The 18,099-nt window shown below is 43.3% G+C and overlaps 1 protein-coding gene across 2 annotated transcripts in view; it reads left to right on the top strand.

The window, feature by feature from the left end:
* GLIS3 (GLIS family zinc finger 3) overlaps positions 1 to 13,218 on the top strand; it is a 493,473-nt gene extending 480,255 nt beyond the window's left edge. For both annotated transcript variants that reach the window (XM_024734311.1, XM_024734310.1), the window contains 2 exons: positions 7,901 to 8,083; positions 8,979 to 13,218. In XM_024734311.1, the coding sequence (XP_024590079.1) occupies positions 7,901 to 8,083; positions 8,979 to 9,115 (320 nt within the window). In that variant the 3' untranslated portion in view covers positions 9,116 to 13,218. The remainder of the gene's footprint in view (positions 1 to 7,900; positions 8,084 to 8,978) is intronic.
* Positions 13,219 to 18,099: the final 4,881 nt, after the last annotated feature.

Below are 18,099 nucleotides of genomic sequence, written 5' to 3'. Positions count from 1 at the left end.
GGAGGTCATTAAATCATGCTGAGAAGATGGGATGCCAGAGATCATATTCTTAGAGCCTTTAAGAGCTTTACCAGAGACTTATCTATTTTTTTCTCTTTTCTGCTCATTGGCTTGTATCATGGATTGCAGAAGGTATTTAAAGGGGGGAGTGCAAGGGTCCCCAGAGAGTACAAGGGAACGCACAAAGAGCCATAGGAGTGTTGGAGAAGAAGAAATAAGGGTAGCGAAAGGGAGTAGGCCATGCATCTTCTTTCTGTGTCCCTGTCCCTGGAACTCTTTGATTTGAGCCCTCTCGTTCATCACTTAGGCTTATCCATGCCCCTTTACATGCAGCAATCATGACTGAGGCCCAAAACTCTACACTTCCTAAAGTAACCGACAAAATTATAGGCTCTGTGGAAAAATGGTTAAGAGTTGTAAAGCTCATAAACATACATCCCTGCTTCCACTTGGCTAGCAAACAGCTGTACCGCCAAAAAGCTGAGCACTGCCAGCTCTGCCTCTGTCACTGACATCTGCTTATTCTCCTACCCAGGCACGAATTGATCAGTACCACTGGCAAAAAAAAGAAAACCCACTCTGCCAGGGCTGGTCCTCAGCAGAGCTATGGGATGACCTCCTAATTATATCTACCCTCACCAGACAGGACCAAACAAAAGGGACCATAATCACTACTCTTTTTTAAAAGTTTTGGGAGTGCCCAAACTTCTTTTTTATTTTAGCTTTTTCCTCTTCCTATCTTGAATGCAGTCTAGAGAAAAGAGTTGCATCTCTATATATTCCTTAAAGAAAATTTCCTTTTTATTGTCACATATAATATTAAATTGTATTACTTGATTTCTGATTTGTATGTCTATCTTTCTTTCTCACTGAAACATAAACTCCAAGAAGGCATGGAGTATGTTTTATGCACCACTGTGTCTCCAGCGCTCGAGTAAGTGCTTAGCATATAGCTGTCGACTAAATGAAGGCATAAAAGTTGAAATGTTTGTGTTATTAGAAGAATAGGGAAGAAAAGTGAAAAGAAACATTTGTAGAGTGATGTGTGCAGGTACATGCTCAGCCCTTCACACGGGTCATCTCTTAATCCTCTTTAATCTCTGAGGTTACCTTATGAAGTAGATACTGTGAACCCCCATTTTATAAAAATACAATAACAAAGGCAAGCACATGCTTAGCCAGTGTTTCTTCTGAAAGGTCGAGGGGACAGATGACTCCTGAGATGCGGGCAGTATCTGAAAACAACAGTGTTTGGCCTGGATGCCTAAAATGATGCTCTCCGATCACATGGGAATTGAAGGGCTTTCTTGTCTGAAGATATTGAGGGGTCTTGGGAAGCAATTGCTCTCAGCATTGTTTCCAAGGAGCTTCACAAAGGGTCCTGCCCAGCCTGATCAGGCCACACTCTGGTTGAGGAATTAGTTCTGGGGGCCCTTCCTGATGCCTGTGATGGGCTTCACAGGTGGGCTGTCTGCATCTATAAGTTGGCATCATGGTCTGGGCAGAACCTACCGCAGGAAAGGGTCAGTCTTGATTCTGAATGTTGTCCATCCAACTCTTTTCCTGGTGCCCAGAGTTTGGTGGTGGTTCTCAGCCTCACCATAAAGGAGAACAAGAATTTGTTTTGCAAAGCCATCTGCTATGTATATAAACAAACCCATTAGGGGCACAGCTCCTGACATAGCACCTTGACAAAGTTTAGGCTGATGGTATTCATCTCTACCCATAAGTGTAAGGTAGAGCCTGTGTATTGAACTTTATTTCATCATCAAGTGGTAGGGAAATTGGAGACCCACCTATGCTGTTGCCACTTCCATACACACAGTGAGCTAGGCCCAGAGTCTGCAGGAAAGAAAGTGGCTGATGTGTTTCCTTTTCCTTCTCTTACTTCCAGAAAGGAAAGTGGTTCCTGCAGGAGAACTGAATTGCCCTGGAAGTTTAGCTTAAAACAATGCGCATCAGCCCTCATGAGGGCTGTGAGTTGGGTGACCATTATTTATTTATTGAAGTATTTATACTCTGGTTCCTTCTACCAAGACTAGAGTGTAAATTTGTAAGGAAAGATAAATGTAATAAAGAGTCTAATATACTTCTTATCTTGAACGCCAGGAGTCTAAGAATCATTATCTGGCTTTTATTTAAACTCTTGGTGGGTCATATGTTTTTTCTCTAGGAATTTAATCAGAAACATTACTGAAAATCTGTTAAACCTGAGAATGCAGATATCCCTAGAGTTGTGCTGTCCAGTACGGTAGCCACAAGCCACATGTGGCCATTTAAATTTGAATTAATTAAAACTACATAAAATGTAGAAGTTGGTTCCTCAGTTGACTAGCCACATCTCAAGCGCTCAGTAGCCACATGCAGGTACTGTATTGGACAGTGAGATAGAGGTCATTTCCATCAACACACAAAGTTCTCTTGGACAGCGCTGCCCTAGAGAATACCCTTCCATTACTGTATTTAGTCATGTGCTTCCTTTCTCCTCTAACTTTTTCCACTCCCCTTCCACGTTGGGAAGGAAATCCACACTCAGCTTCATGGGGCTACTTCATCATCATTAAGCAGCAAGAGTAACCATGAACTCCTGATCTAACGGATCATCACAGAGCTGTCAGTGACCCCACATGACAAAGTAAAGAGGAGAGGTTTTTGAGAATGAATTTTAGGGCTTCCCTTGTGGTGCAGTGGTTAAGAATCCGCCTGCCAATGCAGGGGACGCGGGTTCAAGCCCTGGTTCTGGGAAGATCCCACAGGCTGTGGAGCAACTAAGCCCGTGTGCCACAACTACTGAGCCTGCGCTCTAGAGCCCTCGAGCCACAACTACTGAGCCCATGTGCCACAACTAGTGAAGCCGCATGCCTAAAACCAGTTATCCACAACAAGAGAAGCCACCGCAATGAGAAGCCCGCGCACCACAACGAAGAGTAGCCCCTGCTCACCTCAACCAGAGAAAAGCCCGTGCATAGCAGTGAAGACCCAATGCAACCAAAAAAATAATAACAATAAAATAAATAAATTTATTGGGAAAAAAAGAATGATTTTTAATACTCTGTGAGCTCATAGGTAATATTAGGGGAGAAAACAGGATACAAAACAATATGTATAACATTCCAGTTTTGTGTGTATATATCTGGCTAGGTCTGAATTGTAGGAATAAAGATAATTTTTCTTTTCTTTGCATATACTATTCTACATTTTCTAGTTGGTACAATTAATTCAAAATATTTTAATAATTAGAAAAACAAGTTTGTTTTTAGAAGGGAAAAATACTTCCCAAAACTGACAAGAGGAGGAATGATTCTCCTTGACCTTCAGGAGCTACAACTTGAGTAAAGTCAGTTTATCTGCAAGTTCCTCTTCTCCTCCTCCATTCTTGGAGGTAAAATAACTTCTAAAATGGGGGAGGGGTGATTTTCTAACTAAATGTGATGACTAATATTTATTGCCAACATAAACTTATGCGTGCATTCTTCTGCTACTATAAGTGTATGTGTTCTTGTTCCAACTGCATTATCAATCCTCAAGGACAAGGTGTTATCTTCTAGTTCTTTTGTCTCTCCAAAAGCACCTTGACCGGTACTCAGTAACTGTCATTGACTGACTGACTGACAGATTGGCTGACCTTGCCATCACTCTTATGTTTTATGCCCACGAAATGTGTTAACATCTTGCTGCGTTTTGCTTTGGGTCCTTGACGTAGTGTTCCTTCCAAACTTACTACATGAAATTCAGCAGCTGGAATACAGGAGCCATTCATCAGAAAATGAGTTCGGCTTTCTCTGGTTTTTTGTGTGTGGCAAGATCCTAATGGAATCTTTTAAAATTATGTTAGTTTTATGGAAATAGCTGTGGGAAGAGGCTATGTTAAAGCTCTTTGATTTGAGTGACCACAGTCATCCACACCAGTGTATTTGGCATCTCTAGTAACTGGCTTCTTGAAGGGAGGGATTTAATAAAGAGGATTTTCTCTTCCTGAGTTGGCTGTGAGAGTGGTAAAACATGCTTGTGGGGCCATTCTGGTTTTGACTGTTTCTCGTGTCAGCCAAGAAAGCCACAGGCAGGAACTACAGTTCACTCGGCCCTCTCACTCAGACCCAGATGGACAGGGGAAACTGGGAGATGGAGCTCAGGATGTTGGGTTTACTATTTAACTTCACCGGGTGTATTTCATTGCATTATGAACCTTTTGTACCTTACACTTTACAGCACTCAAATGTAGATTGAAGCCATGTGAAATTCCTGCCATGTCTTCAAAGCAGGGAGAAGACAGGAAAGAGAGAATGAATTGGTTTTCACAAAAGGCCAGTGGAAGTCTCTATCACTGTCCCTGACATACCTGAATGATCAATGTCCCTATGTGGGGAGTTGTGGGAGTCTGTCTTCCTGGAAGGTTAATATTACACTGAGGAATGCTATCAGGGTATATATGAGTGACAAACATGAACAGAGCCAGCATAGGGATATAAATAGCAAATATTGTCTATTTTGTTCAGTGAGGCAACATTACATTCTAATAAACCAACTGTGATGGTTCCTGGTAATGTTTTCCTCCTGATGGTGATGCCGTGATTACATGTGCCTGGCCACTGGGTACCCAAAGTCAAGATCAGTCCAAGAAACCTCCCAAATGAAACTGCACATCCCAGGTCTTTCAGCCCACTCAAGTTTGTTGCTGTTGTGAGCCTGCATGGGGGCAAGTGAAGAAATCAGAATGTGTGTAAATTAGTGAAGGATCTAGGAACCAATATGGGAAAGAGGTATATAGCCCAGGTCCCGAGGGCCAAGAATGTTCCAGAGGATTCCACCTGGGAACTGGAAGTGAGCTACATGCCCACTGCCTTGTCCATTCTTACATTTGGTTATTGTTGAAGGACTTACTTGTTGCCCTTTTGAAAATTTTATTTCTCTTAATAAACATTTTACTTTTGAGAGCTACATTATTGTGATGTAATTTTACTTTTTTATTTGTCTTATTTAGCAAACATATATAAATTGTGTTATTAAAATATATTATATAAATATTAATTATATTCTCCGATTATATTGTATAATATGTAAATATTAACTCAATTTAATCTTCATAATAACTCACTAAGGTATAGGTACTACTTTTTATTTTTATTTTTTTATTTTTGGGTGCATTGGGTCTTTGTTGCTGTGCGTGGGCTTCTCATTGTGGTGGCCTCTCTTGCTGTGGAGCGTAGGCTCTAGGCTAGCAGGCTTCAGTAGTTGTGGCTCACGGGGCTCTAGAGCGCAGGCTCAATAGCTGTAGCGCGTGGGCTTAGTTGCTCCGCGGCATGTGGGATCTTCCCGGACCAGGGCTTGAACCCGTGTCCCCTGCATTGGCAGGCGGATTCTCAACCACTGCGCCACCAGGGAAGCCCCTAGGTACTACTTTTAATCCCGTTTTACAAATTAGAAAGCTGAAATACTGCAAGGCTAAATAATTCACCAAGACTACACAGTTGGTAAGCAGTTGAGCTAGGATTTGAACCCAGGAAGTCTGGCTCCAAAGTACTTGTCCTTCGCTGATACTAAAATTCAGAAAAACATAAAGCCAAAAAAACCCCAAAGACAACTATAAATATGTTGCCTTGCAATCTGTCCTATACATAGTCTTCCACATAACTGAACCCAGTCTCCCTATTCAGTTTTGTATCTTGCTTTATTTTCCAACTGAACCTTATAATGGTCTTTCCACGATGTTAACTCCTTGTAAATACTGTTGTCATGGCTACTTAACATTCCCATCAGGTAAATGTGCCACTGTTCAACCGTTCTCTTATGGGTGGCCATTTTTCCTCCTCTGTTGGTTTTCTGTTATGACAGCTAGCACTGTGATGACTACCTCTTGCAGAATTTCTTCTGTTTTTCAGAATACACTTTTAGGATACATTCTTGGAAGAAAAATTCCCCTGTCCAGAAGTATGAACACTTTTAGGTTCTTGATGCAGGTTGTCAAGTGATTTACAGAGGCTTATACTCCTTTGCAATGTCTGCACACTCTGCACAGGTGCCTTTGTCACCAGTCTCAGTCCAGCACCAAGAATGACTTTCAGAAATCTTTGCTAATGTGATAGGTAGAATATGGTATTTTATCATTGTCTTGACTTTTATTGCTTTAACAGCTAGAGAATTGCCAGTTGTCCATATTGGTTGATAAATTATATGCGTATCTGAGTGATCTGTTTGGGTCCTTTGCCCGTCTGCCTACTGAGTCCATGCAGAAGACTTAGGGCATCAAAAAGAGAAGAGCCAGTAGTTTTCCATTCTTTCTTCTCCTGCCTTGACATGGAACTTCCTTATGTTTTTTCCTAGTCTATACTGCTAACATGAATTTAATCTTCCTCCCAAACCTTATATGGATTTTTCTCTTGATTCTACATAAAGTATACTACTGTTTACTTACAAAGAATGTTATTTTGTTTTCTACTGTGAGTGTACCCTGTTCATAAATCTGTATCCATCCTCTGTCTTGTATCATAAGCTCCTAGAGGGCTGGTCTGTGGCTTTGTGAGCAGTTCAGCACACATTCCTTGGTGATATTCCTAGCGACCATAGAACAAGCCTCCTGGCCAAGGGTAGTCTGCCTTGGGAGTACTAATCAGAAATGAGAAGGGTGTGAGCATAATAGGTTGGATGTGTTAGTGTGCCTCAGTTGTACTTAAAGAGAGCTAAAAAGAACCCAACCCAAATAGCACCTTCCCTACCTCTTGATAGGTGACTCCATAAGAAGAAGCAGTTCTAGAGGAGGAAAGCACACAGGACTAGGGCTCCAAAGTCCATGAATTAGTTCTGTATTCACCATCGTGTAATGTTTGTGGAAGGAACCCTGGTGACACTTCCTCTACTAATCCCTTGTTTTTTTCACCAGAAACAGAGTCATGATATCAATAACTGACATTCATAAAGCACTTTCAAATGTTATATATGGATTTCCTTATCCAATGACTTGCTTAATCTTCATGATCACCCAGTGAAATAGACAGTGACTTTCACATGTTAGAGCTGAGGAAACAGGTACCATGAAATAAGGTATTGAATGAAGATTTCATTATATTTTTAAAACCGTATACTCCAGAAAGTAATCTTTTACTTAAATTTATTACGAGACAAGGAGGAAGAGGGAAATGGTAAGGTATCATGGAAGGTGTGGAGAATCATAGAAAAGGACCACATAGGACCCCAAGGGAAAAATTCCATTGAGTAAGAAAAAAATTGAAAAGATAAATGAAACAAGATTAGCAAAATGTTGATTATTTTCAAATATTAAGAAATCTTTCCACATATTTCTTCATTATATTGTTTATTCACTTCCAGTTTTTCTATTTACTGCAAAGATCAGCAATAATAATAGTTAAGTAAATGGTTGCATATCTGACTATGAGATACTGTGTACCTATTCAAAATAATGAGGAAGAAAAAATATAAATGTGTATGAATGTATCTGTTGGAAGTACAGATGGATAGATCTATGTTGCATTTTTTAAGCTGAGCATTGTTAAGAGCTTTATTCGGGTTTTTACGAAATGTGGAAAACAGACTATAAAATAAAAGAAGTTAAGGAAGATGCACTTAAAAACTGGTGAGAGGGCATGGGGTAGGAATGTCCCCTGAAGGACAGGCCTTCAGTGTCCAGGACTCTTTGGAGAGTCTAGGGAAGGTGTGAAGCCCTTCAGCTTCAGGTACTAGAGCAAGAAATAAAAAGCCCCTGGAGGTAGAAGAGCTTCTGCTCAGGTAGTACATTATGGATGCTTGGTCAGAAGATTTTGTAGGTGGGCTTAAGGGTTAAAGGCATTTTGTCATATGAAGCCAGGCTGAGTGAGGGTCTAGCCAGGTTGAAATGATCTTCTGAACTTGTGCCCTGCAGTAGCTCAATGCCATGCTTGCATTTCAGGATTTTATGGGCAGCTGCAGACATTCTGCCCCCCACATTACCCTGACTCTCAGAGAACCATGCCGCCTAGCAGCTCCTGCAGTGTGGTGCCTTCCTTCGAGGACTGCCTGGTCCCCACGTCTATGGGCCAGGCTGGCTTTGACGTTTTCCACAGAGCCTTCTCAGCTCACTCGGGCATTACAGGTGTGTTGGTGTCTGTGACTTAGACACTCGGGCAGACAAGCAGGTGAGATCAGGTGGGTTTCCCGTGACCAGCCTGGACTAGACTTGACCCAGCACATGACCACATCAAATCCTGTTCGGTCTGCCCGTGAAATGTCTCTCCTCTTATCTTCCTCTCCAGCCCTTCTCCAGCCCCACTTCCAGCACCCTCGTTCAGGTGCCATCATGTCCTCCCAGACTTAGGCAACAGCCTTCCAACAAGTTCCTTGAGTCAGCTCCTTATCTTTACCATTCTGCCCTCCGAGCTACCGTAACCATTGCCTTCCAAAAATGAAGGATAAAATAAGGTACTTTCCTGTTCAGCTACCTTCAGTAGTTTGTAGTTTCCCAGAGAATAAAGTCGACTGTCCTCCGCAAGGCATTCGAAGCCTGCAGGAGTTGAGCCTGATGGAACTCTCCGGACCTGCGCTCACGTCTCATGTGCCCTCCTCACATGTCTCCCTACATGCTCTGTACCTGAGCTTTGCCAGCACACTTGGCCCCACGTGTCCCCTCTCTGTCTTCGCTCCCTCTTTCCCCCTCCTGGAATGTTCTTTCTTTATCTCTCCGTCTGTGAGAATCCCATCCTTTTTTATGGCTCAACCGTAATATCACCTCCTTTTTGAGGCCGCCCTCACTCTTCCCTACAGAGCTTCACTTTCATTGCTACTCAGCCCATCTCTTGTGCCAAGTCCTATTTTAGCCACCTGCCTGCACATCAGCCTCTTCCCCCACCTGAGGAGACCGAGGACGGGGAGACCCGCTGAAGGGCCTGGCCCGGCACCGTTTCCTCCTCAGCCCCAGCCAGCATTTGCTCCCTGCGAGCCCGGCGTCTGCGACAAGGTAGCAGTTGACTTGTGCGCTCTTTCTCTTCCAGTGTGTGATCTACCTTCGGGTTCCTCAAGCCTTTTTGGGGAGTCTCTTCGCAGTGGACCTGAAGACACCACGTTCTTGCAGATCAGCGCTGTGGATCGCTGTCCTAGCCAGCTCTCCTCTGTCTATACTGAAGGCTAAAAGCTCCCCTGGCCTCCACTACCACTGGCATCCAGAGTCCTTTTGTTCCTTGCCACCTTTTCTTCTTATACTTTCACAGACTGTAAGAAAAAGGATGTCAAGCGAATCAGCGGAACCTGCCAAGTCCCAGGTGTGTCTTTGGAGGGCAGGGCTGAATGGTCAGAGCTGGGCTTTGTAGGTGTGTTTGCAGCTGTTCCTTTTTCTCCCTGGGTTTGCCGGTGACCAGCAGGACTCTTTTCAAAGGGAATTCAGAGTCTCACTCTACCGAATACCTGTTACTCCCTGGCTGCCAACCTTCAAAGGACACCAGTGAGATGATGTGCACGTGAAAGTGTAATTTGGGGATTTGCTGAAACTCCAAACAAGGAAGGGCGACCCAAATTGCCAGAAGCACAGTGAACTATCCCACCCAAGAGCCAGGCACAGCAAGGGGAACCCACTTCCAAAGCACAGCGTGGGCTCAGCTCTTGGAGGACCCCAGGTTTCCCAGCGCCGGCCTGCCGTCCAGTGAGCTGGCTGCCTCTCTCCTCTTAGATATTCCCACACTAACCATTTGCTTTCAGTGTTTCTCCAAAAGCAAAATGAGAAAGTTCTGTCAAGCACAGGCCCTTGAGAAGCACTACAGCTTGTTTTATATTCATGCAACCTATCTTAGTTCTTTGATTTTAAAGACTTGTTACTTACGTCTACTTTTTAAAGGAAAACAATGTTTAGAAGTCTGTTCTTTGGATGGAAATAATTATTTTAATGCCCCCAGCTATGTACATCTTGCCTCCGCTGTGGCTCTGCTTGCCCGCACCCTGCAGCACCTGTGAGCGCCCGGAATGTTACTGTTGCATTAGCAAAGGCTACCTGAGGGACATGGGGTAGGCCACCCTCTTCCCAGTGCTGCCACAGAGACCCTCGTGGGTTGACTCTTCAGCGGCTCCACCTCGAAGACATTTTTCAAAGGAAAAGGTCACTTGACGGGCTCACCCATGGCCTCCGCTCTGGTGCTCTGCCCAGGGACCTGCTAGAAGCTGTGAGAGCAGGGACACACGGACGTGTGCTCCTGGGTTCTCAGAAAACCAAACTAGAGATGCCTGATGTCTGGCTACTTTGTACAGCCTCTGCTCCCTCCGTTAGGATCTCCCCTCACCTGTCTGTCTGTTGCTCCCTTGCCTTCCTTCTCTCCCTCTTTTTGCATTGCTCTCACCCTCTTCTTGACTGTGGTTCAGACATGCCCACCACCCGCCATTGCCTGCTCACCACCTCTGAGCAAGGTCTGGCCAAAGGCAGGTAGAGGGGACAGTTCTGGAAAGGTGGCCAGAAGGAGGCAACCTTTCTGTCTGAAACTCTGTTTTGAGGGCCTGGAATTTACCCAGAGCTCTCGGCCATTTAATCTCAAACCTGAATAGGATGCCATTTTCTGTGACGCCTTTACCAAGTTATTAAAAAGATCCAGAGTCCTATGACATAGGCTATAAAAATTGCCAAAACCCAAAAACACCTGGTAGATTCTGACATTACAGTACTCTCGCCTCTCACGATTTCTTTTCTCTCTCTTTAAAAATGTTCTCTGAGGGAAAATGAAACAATGCTATTTGTCAAACTGGGATAATTATAATCTTCAACAAGACAATTAAACAGCTTGGTGTCAGACTTGGGATCCGGTGACAGTTTTTATCCTGACAGACATGTCCTTCCCGTCTGGCCGCACGGTCGGTAGTGTTCTGCCTGATTCCGGACTTCATTCTGACACGAAGTAGAATCAGCCGAATAAAGAACAAAGTGCAGGGTCCGTTCTGACAGTGCACTCAGTCAGTCTAGTTTCTCTGGCCAGTGGGCTCTGATCTGAGGAGAGCCATCACGCAGACATCCATGTCTGCAAAAGAGACAAGTCATTCACTTTACAAAAATCTGCTCTGCTTTACAAAAGAATTCACGTCAGGCTTTCTTTCCACATGAGTTCTCAGACGGCACACAAAGTCCCACCCCTCTGGCAGGCTTTGTGGGTTGTGTCACTTCGCCTAAACAGGGACCATGTCCTTTGTCACACCCTGCGGAGAAGGGAAAGCTCTGGTATCTTAGAGAGACAATCTATTCATTCTAAATCCTGGAGCCTCTACAGGGAACTCAAAACACATTTCATTTGTGTGATGAGGAGGAAAAAAAAATGGAAAGGCAAGGTTGTTACTGCAGCTGATGTTGTCTGCCTGCCTGTGGCTTTTGCTATAATTTCAGGTGAAAACAGGTTAGGAGGACAAAGCCAGAAGCTGAACCTCAGAAACTTTGGCTGGAGGACATCCTCGTGCACATCTGTAGTCTCCCCGTTGGCCTCGCTGGGGCCCGAGGGAACCAGAGGGTGCCAGACAGCAGCGCACCTGCGGGGCCTCCTTCCCCAGCAGGAATTGGGAGAGGGAACAGGCCCAGTGCAGCCTGCAAGGCTGGGTGCCCCTCACTCCCCTTCCATGTTTCCCCTCAGCTGCAGGTTTGAGCTTAGGGCCCCAGGACAGGACACCTCCAGGTTCCTTGGAGACAACACACGCTGCCCTGAGATTCCAGAATCTCACCTGACCTTAAAATTTGTTCCTTGCTTGCTTTTGCTTTCACACTGCACAAGATTTATATATGCTTTCATCATTATGTTTGTAGCAGTAAAAGTAGAAACTTCAAAAACTCTTTTCCTTCCATTTCCTGGTCTTTTTAACTCTTGATATGTAAGCATTTTCGTAAACATCTGAAGAGAGATTGTCATTCCCCTCTTTTAAAAGACTGGTGCTTGTGAAAATACACACAGCGCAAAGCCAATTATCCTATTACATTAAAAAAGAAAAATCAGTATGCCTAGAGACATTTCATTTGCTGCATTGTCTTAATTCCCTAAAGGGACTGCATCAAAATGTAAGTTGTAATTTAGCCTCTGATCAGCTGCTAAATATTATTTAAATATTTACTAGTCCTGTGGGGTATCTCCCATTACCCATGTCTACCCCAAATTATTTAGGTGATTCCAAAATGAACAGAAGGTGTTCAGTCAATCACAGCAAAGTTTCGCTTTGGTGTTGTTCTGTTGTTTTAAAATTAGCAGCTGTCAAGCACATTAGCATACTAGAACAGAGGTAAGTGTTCAACCCCCTATCCAAGAACCTTGCTTCCCAGTTGCCTTGAAATATTGGGAATAGTGATTGTAAATGTCCAATTTAATTATTTGGTATTTTATTTGACTGTTTTGACCATGTCATCTTATAGCAGCATTTTTAATGGCACTTTTTGTTGGTGGTGTGGAATTTCTGTGGTTACATTTTTTTTTTTTTTTTTTGCAATGAGTAAAGAAAAAAAAAACACTCATTGGAGAGATGGCGAGTGTAGGAAAGAAGAGATTTATTTTGTACAGACAGCAGAGCATCCTGTGTAATGTTGCTGACATAAAGCACTTTGGGGGGAAAAAGTGGAAATCTGTTTCCCATAAATCACACAGATTCTTGTACATAGTTATATACACTCACGTAGAGAAGTGAACTGCATATATCATACTGGATATGGGGCTGATTTTACTCTAGGGGCACATCTGGTGCTTATTGTCATAAATCTTTTAAAGAATTAGGTACACTTTTTTCTATTAATATGTATAGTTTTGTGATTTGTCACAGTTATGTTTCATATAATCATAAGTTATTTTGTCTTGTTTCATGAAGTCCTTTTTTTATGTCGTAAGTAAAATGAAGGGATTGTGCACTTGGTACATAATAAAACTGGAAATAGAGGATGCGCCCACCTGCCTGAAATCCTCCTTTAGCATTTCGTTTTAAAACATGATGGCAACAACCATTTTTTGTTTGTTTGTTTTATTATTTTGTTTAGTTTTACCATCCGCCTCAGTCATATTGGATTGGTAATTATAATTAAAAGCAGATGGGGGTGGGGGAGGGAGTGTCCAAGGCCAGTTTTAAAATGACGCATCGCTTTGGGCCAGAGCTGCAGCCTGGATTTAATTATAGATATGAGGACGAAATGGCAGTAAAAATGAATGTGTCCCTGAATCCTTTACATGTTGGGAGTGTCCATAAATAAAACATGAAGTTTTATTTCATCAGATTTAATTAAAGCTTTTATACATGTTTTATTGGTTATTCTATTAATCTGCTTCAAAAACTGGATAAATGTGTGCTAGGGTTTGGGGTTTATTTGTGCCTTTTCAATGTAGTGCTGCATCATGCTTCAGAAATGCCTCTAGTGCACGGTCCTCCAGGTGATGGGGTTTCGGCATGCTGGCCATTGGAGTGGGCCCTTTCTGCCCAGTTTTCCTAAAACCCTGCCAAGAAAGACACAAGCATCAGCTTCCTGTGAACGAATACCCTGACCTTTAAGTCCTCTGATTTCCCAAAGGAGAAAGGGGCAGTTATCATTTCCCTGATTCCTTGTCGCGTCTGATCGGCTTCTTTCCTCAGCTCCCATCCCGAGGGGACAGGGAAGGGGAAAGGGTTGTCAGGACATTCACACATCTGACTGCCCCATGAGCCAAGCACAGCACTCTAAATAAAAGACATCACGTTATCTCAAGGATTATTCTTAGAAAATTGACAGTTTTCTCACTGAATTTTTAAGACTTGAGAATTATGTTCACGGAAGATACAAAGCAGAAGGGATGATGGCTCCCATGCCCCTCATCTGGCTCTTCAAGGTGCTGGGGGAACATGCAGCAAACTCATGTGGTCCAGGCTTTGGAGGTGAAAATAGTGCTGACTGACAAGACACAAACTGTCTCTACTCCCTAGAGGGACGCAGCTGGTGGGAGGGTGATTTGGTCCAACCTCTCTGGAGGACGGTGTGGCATTAACTGGTAGAGTTGAAGATACACATACCCTGCTATCCAACAATTCCATTCCTCTCTTGGGAGTCAATGGTGGCTCAGTTATAAGATGTCCAATGCTATTTACAATGGCCAAAACTGGAAATGACCCAACTGTCCACCAACAGTAAAAAGAATAAGTGAACTGTGCTAAAGTAATGAAATGCAATGCAGTGCAGCAAAGGCAGTCACAGACCTGCAGCCACATGCAGTAATTCAGAGCTGAGTCTCATGAACTGTGTTGAAAGAAAATACAAGACAGAAAAGAAAATATACAGTGTTATTCTATTTATACACAGTTCAAAAACAAACAAAATTCAAATATGGAGTTTAGGGGGCAGAAGTATAAACAACAGCAAGGAATATACTACCACAAAGGTCCAGGTACTGATGAACTCTGGTCAGGAAGAAAGGGCAACCCAGAGTACTCCTGGGGTGCTGACCAACAGTGTTTTATGTCCTGACCCATGTGTTAGGTTAAACAGGTGTTTGTTTTGTAATTTAACTGCGCATACATATTTTTTTAGTTTTTAGTTCAAATGCATGGGAAGGTCAACTCTTATATCCTCTACCCCCGGGGTCTGCAAACTTTTTCTGCAAAGGGCCAGATAGGACGTATTTTAGGCTTTTAGGGCCATATGATCTCTGTCTCAACTACACAACTTTGTTGTAGCTCAAAAGCAGCCATAGACAGTATACAAACAAATGGGTATGGCTGTGTTACAATAAAACTTTACTTATGGACGCAAATTTGAATTTCCTATAGTTTTCAGATGTCATGAAATATTTTTCTTCTTTTGATTTTTGTCAACTATTTAAAAATGTAAAAAACATTCTTATTTCACAGGCCATACAAAAAGAAACAAAAAAGGCAGCAGGCAGGATTTGCCATGGGCCATAGTGTTCTGTCCCTAGTCAACTGAGGGAACATTCCCCTGCCCTACCCATAAATATCTGCCCAAAGAAAACCACAGTGAGGAGCCCCTCTGCTTATTCTTCGGCTATGTTGGGTCTTATTCCTGGAAGAAATTCATGAGTTCTATTGATTAAGCTTTTGTTTGTTTAGATTCTGGGTTCTGCTCCCTGGGATACAGATGAATGCTTAGAGCCTGGAGTGCCACTTGACTTTATCTCTGGATTTGAAGTTTTTAATAAAAAGAACTGGGCATACAGAAATCTGTGAGAATTGGAAAATGAGCACCCATTCTTTCCAAGCTAACTAAATATTTGCTGGATCTTGGCAGCCATAGCCAGCCGTTTCCTCTGAAATGCTGAGAGGTTATAAGTATTGGGAGACTTCATTTTTCTCAGGCCATAGCTCTTATGAGAAGCTGGAGTTGCCTCTCAAAACCTGCAGCGTTCTCAGGGAGAGGAGAGTCAGTGTTTTATGTCCAAAGATTCCACTGAGATGTCTGGAGCAGAGTCAGGGGGCACTGACAGCGCTAACAGTCTGTGCCCTCTCCTCATAGCAGGAGAAGGGGCTTAACACCCCAGCACCTTCTCTGGCCTCTGGTTTTCCGCAATGCCTAGCTCCCTAATTCCCAAACTTAAGGGTTTGTCAGCCCTGACAGTGCTGCCTGTCAGCCACTCATGCTCATGATAGAGACAGACTGAATTCACGTGGTCGTGAGTGTATACTCTCTTTGTATCTCTAGCTTGTGATAACATTGATAGTTTTGAAAGTATGGTTGTTCACGACTCCTGTGGCATTTTTAAGTACTAGCATGGACTAAATCCTCTTCAGTGGGTCTCCCTGGTGGTTTTGTGTGCTTGGCTTTGTGTGTTGTGTATGGTTTGGATACTAAAGCTGCAGGGAACACAGTGTCTTGGGTGAAATAATCTGAACTTTATAAAGAGAAGTTTAACCAAGAGAAAGCTTAGAGAACATTCAGTCCAACTTGATCTTTTACAGAGGATGAAATTGAGGTTGTTTCATTCATTTGTTCATTCATTCATTCTTTTAACATTTTTTGTGTAAAATACACAGACGTAGAAGTGGCTGTCATGCTCACATAGCTGACAACAGAAGATTCCAAGAATCATCTGCCCAAGAACATTGCCCGGGTGCCTATTCAAAATTCACACTCTAGAGCTTCTGTATGCAAACCCCAGAGTTACTGAGTTGGAATTTTTAGGGGTAAGATGGTTGCATCTGCATTCTTAAATAAACTCTCCAGGTGGCTGTCTATGGAAACTAACTTTGACTGCCTCCCCACCCTTGATTTAGTGGAGGAGGCTGACCATTTAACAAGGCAACGCAGTTTAATAAGAGCTAACAAAGAGAGCCTTCCAATCCCTGCCTGGGGAGACAGGAGAGTGGGGTCAGTTCCCTGGGGGATGGGATGACTGCCTGAGTTAGTCCTAAAGGTCAAGTTAGTCTTCAAGAAGCAAAGAAGCAGCAGAAGGGTGTACCAGGCAGGAAATGGCACGTTTGCAGAGCTGCCAGGAAGGACAGTAACTCGCAGGCGTCACCCAACAAGCTAGTTGGAGAGTTGGGGATTGTCCCGTCTCTGGGCAGTGAGCGATTTTTCTTCTCTGGCCCTGAGCCCCAGCCCTTCCTGTGTCAGCCCCACTGAGCTCAGGGTACTGTTTCCCAAACCAGCAGGGGCTGGTATGTTACTAGTTACTCTGCAAAAAAAGGGTTCCACTTTCAAATTAGTTTGGGGAATGGTGGGTCAAAGTTGGGGTTTTTTTTCACGGGGGGGTGGGTTGTTTTTCTTTTCTGCGGGACCTCTCAGAGACTTTACTATGCTAAAGTGCATTGTGACTCTCCAAGAAAGAGTTAGAGGATGAAGTCTATTGACCATGGAACCCTTTTTTTCCAAAAAGTACCTTGTTAGCACTGTAGAAAACAATTTGGCAGGTCCTCAAAAAATTAAATATACAATTACCATATGATCCAGCAATTCCATCCTTATATACATACTCAAAAGAATTGAAAACTGGGACTAAAAACAGATACATGTACACCAATGCTCCTAGCAGCATTATTCACAGTAGCCAAAATGTAGAAACAATCTAAATGTCCATCAGCTGATGAATGGATAAGCAAAGTGTGGTCTATCCAACACTGAATGTACAGCCAGCCTTCTGTATCCACAGGTTTGGAGCCAGCCAATTGTACTCTGCCATTTGATATAATAGACTCGAGCCTCCACAGACTTTGGCATCCATGGAACAAATCCCCCAAGGATACTGAGGGACAACTGTACTTAATGTCGCTAAACTGTGCACTCAAAAATGGTTAAAATGGTAAATTTTATGTTAGGTATATTTATGTTAGGTATATTTTACCACAATTTTAAAAAGTATAATGTAAACAGAGTGCCTAATAGGGTGCCTGACACCCAGAAGACAATTTTAAAAATAAGTGCCTTGTTAGGTAAGTGTTCCTTAGGACACAGTTTGGGAACGTGACTCCAGAGACAGGTGTCAACTGCAAATTGGCACTTGCCATTGGCACTTGCCATCTACCTCTACAAGGATTACATCATGAGCTGCTGCAGCTGCTGATTTTCAACACCCCTGAAGGGAGTTCAGGGTGGAGAGTGGAAATGAGGCTCTCTGTGCTCGGGGGAAAACTGGCAGAACAGGTCTCCAGACAAATATTTTCAGGAGCTGATTTTATGAGCCCAATTCTTGTATCTCCTCCCATCTACAAAAGCACTAAAATCCTTCATGGTGACGACTGCTCCTCGTGACTAGCAGAAACCTTCATGAGACGAGCAGAAACCTTCTGCAAAAAAATGTGCTTGAAGACACAGAGAATGGACTTGAGGGTACGGGGAGGGGGAAGGGTAAGCTGGGATGAAGTGAGAGAGTGGCATGGACATATATACACTACCAAATGTAAAATAGCTAGTGGCAAGCAGCCGCATAGCACAGGGAGATCAGCTCGGTGCTTTGTGACCTCCTAGAGGGGTGGGATACGGAGGGTGGGAGGGAGATGCAAGAGGGAGGACATATGGGGATTATGTATATGTGTAGCTGATTCACTTTGTTATACAGCAGAAACTAACACACCACTGTAAAGCAATTATACTCCAATAAAGATGTTAAAAAAAAAAGAAGTGCTTGAGTGCATGTACCCCCCTTTCACCCAGAATCACATATATACTGACCATCCCCCCTACCTCTTTGGAGCAGTTTCTCA

This window comes from Neophocaena asiaeorientalis, unplaced genomic scaffold (assembly GCF_003031525.2).
Source record: "Neophocaena asiaeorientalis asiaeorientalis breed wild unplaced genomic scaffold, Neophocaena_asiaeorientalis_V1.1 scaffold256, whole genome shotgun sequence".
Taxonomy (NCBI): Eukaryota; Metazoa; Chordata; class Mammalia; order Artiodactyla; family Phocoenidae; genus Neophocaena; species Neophocaena asiaeorientalis.
Note: the sequence above shows the minus strand (reverse complement) of the source record. Positions and strands in the feature narration are given on the sequence as shown.